At 43.6% G+C, this 2,500-nt stretch overlaps 1 protein-coding gene and 1 long non-coding RNA gene across 2 annotated transcripts in view; one reads left to right on the top strand and one right to left on the bottom strand.

Moving 5' to 3' along the window:
* Positions 1-2,500, bottom strand: part of LOC138626427 (uncharacterized) — a 246,553-nt gene that overhangs the window by 182,132 nt on the left and 61,921 nt on the right. The gene's annotated exons all lie outside the window — the stretch shown is intronic.
* Positions 1-2,500, top strand: part of htr2cl1 (5-hydroxytryptamine (serotonin) receptor 2C, G protein-coupled-like 1) — a 164,424-nt gene that overhangs the window by 148,511 nt on the left and 13,413 nt on the right. The window contains exon 6 of the mRNA XM_069708053.1: positions 1,772-1,972. Within this exon, the coding sequence (XP_069564154.1) occupies positions 1,772-1,972 (201 nt within the window). The remainder of the gene's footprint in view (positions 1-1,771; positions 1,973-2,500) is intronic.

Here is a 2,500-nt window from a genome sequence, read left to right as displayed (position 1 = left end):
TGAAGAAAAGACTGCTCATATATATAGCTGCAGGCGGAGGGAGACACAGAGAGACGGACGTTGCCGTGTATTTTCTCTTTAAAAAGCTGACACAGCTGGAAATACAACAGAAGCACAATCGGTGATGTTGCATTTCACTTTGGGGTTTATCGCGCACCTTTAATGGAAGTAGATCTCTTAGTAACAAAGGAAAATATTTGTCTTTCCCTCTTTGATACAATACAGTCGTCTGTAGTTTGGAAACAATGACGTGAATTTCAGAGTATTTAGAGAAGAAATATTAGTTTCCGAGCGGAAAAAAAAAAAAAAAAAGACAAATTTAACAAGCTTGATTGAAGCTCTGACAGTAAGTATGAGTAAATATAACAAACGTACAAAATCTGAGCATTTTCGTCAGATTTTGGGGACATTTTTAGTTGTTGCATTTCTTTAACAGAAACATGCTTAAACTATAGACTGTATATAAAAGTGGATGTGAAAAATGAGTGCAATACCACAAAGTGCCACCAGAGGTTGGCTCCAAAACGCCTCCATTCAACTTGTCTTAAAATATATCCGCAAGTTATTTTCGGTGTTGTTCGCGAAAGTCACTGCTTCTTATTTGTTTTCTGGCGGTCCATCTGAAAATAATACTAGTGCCGGGACATCATTTTAGCTTGCTTCGCAGCCAGCACAGTTTAATTAACAGTTTAAGCAAACCTGTCGACTTAATTCTCTCTCAGTAGGTCTCTGCCAAAAGGCTCCCTCTTATATTATGTATTTTTGTTATCTACTTCAGCTGCAGTGTTGTCATCCCAGATGGCACACTGGCCTAGTGTTCGGATAGCAGAGAGTGTCTCGATTCTCTATGACTCAAAGTGTTCGCCCTGCAGAGCAGTGAGGCAAGACACTGACTCGTTTCCCAGCTCTGTATCACGCTGGGACCAGCTCTGATCTTTGACCTCCTATGCGAAGGGGGGAGGTGGGGATTTAAAAAAATCAAAAGAAGAAAAAAAAGGAGCCCGCCCTCAGGGATCAACAGAGCATCGCCGGGAAAATGGCTGGTCATTTTTTAGCTTCGCGTGCTATACAGTGTATCCGATGTTTCCTGCTGGGAGGTAAATAGCTATTCTACTCACAGCTGACGAAGCGTTATTTTATCCCTTTTGTCTCATCCTTTTCATTACCTTGTCAGCTTTGTCATTTAAAACGCAACAAGACGCATCAAACTTCAAGTCTTTTATTTAAAAAAAAAAAAGAAGTTGCCCAGCGTTAACCACAAAAACACGCAGAGGTTCAAACACAGCAAAAAAATATATATATATATATATTCTTAGTTTTTCAAGAAATGCTTCTCTTATAACAGCGTCTGGCTTCTCATCCCTCCTGGGTTCATTCATATGCAAAGTAATTAACCTCTGTTCTCTGGCTATAGAATTACCCGTTTAAACACATCCAGCTAATTACCCTAATCAACGTAACCACAGTAAACCGTATAAATGATACGATCAAACTCCAGCGCCTTCGTCCGATTCCTCGTGGGAAACTGAATGCATGTAAAGCGCTTCGATGTGCTCTAATTAATTGAAGTTAATTCAGCCTCTCCGCGCTGCGTCTTCAAGCCTCCATAATCGGCTGGCGACATCCACTCAGCCAGACCCTCAGAACACAATAAACAAAACAAAAACAGAAGGTAAATCATGGTTTTTATCGAACTACCCACACGGCAGAATAATAATGCCGCCCTCTCTCTCTCTCTCTCTCTCTCTCTCTTCGTCCCTCGTCCCTCCAGACTACGCCTGGCCCCTCCCCAGCACTCTGTGTCCCATCTGGATCTACCTGGACGTGTTGTTCTCCACCGCCTCCATCATGCACCTGTGTGCCATCTCCCTGGACCGATACGTGGCCATCCGCAACCCCATCGAGCACAGCCGCTTCAACTCCAGAACCAAAGCCATGATGAAGATCGCCGCCGTCTGGACCATCTCCATAGGTCAGAGCGCACGACGTGTTTTGAACATTTTAACGTGTGTGTGTGTGTGTGTGTGTGTGTGTGTGTGTGTGTGTGTGTGAGTGACTTCTGCCCGCACAGACGAGGTTTTAAGGTTGTTTCAGCCGAGATGCAGATTGGGTCGGGAGTGCGATCTGGTAGGTTACACTGAATGAATGTTGGCCAGGTGTGCATGATCGTGCTGTTTTGTATTCACGCTGTCGAGAGGAAGAAGCCCCTTGGTTCTGGAAACACCCCCCCCCCGAACCTTTACTTAAAAACGGACTCCTTTCTTGACATTTATAACAATCTGTGAGCTCAAATGATCAAACAAAACCACAAACTGAATAACAGAAATACAAATATGGTGGTTTATTCGTACGGTTGTTGGGATCTGCGGGTTCTCGCAAAGATGAAGGCTGCGTGAACGGGCCCTTTAATATTGGCGCATCTGCACACACGAAAAGGGAAGAAAATACCCTCAGAAAGATATTGAATCAGTTGTGCGAACATTTCTGAGGCTGGGTCTGT

The sequence above is a fragment of the Brachyistius frenatus genome, unplaced genomic scaffold (genome assembly GCF_029030835.1).
Source record: "Brachyistius frenatus isolate BFR_SWC_R1_liver_20210118 unplaced genomic scaffold, ASM2903083v1 Contig_73, whole genome shotgun sequence".
Classification (NCBI taxonomy): Eukaryota; Metazoa; Chordata; class Actinopteri; family Embiotocidae; genus Brachyistius; species Brachyistius frenatus.
Note: the sequence above shows the minus strand (reverse complement) of the source record. Positions and strands in the feature narration are given on the sequence as shown.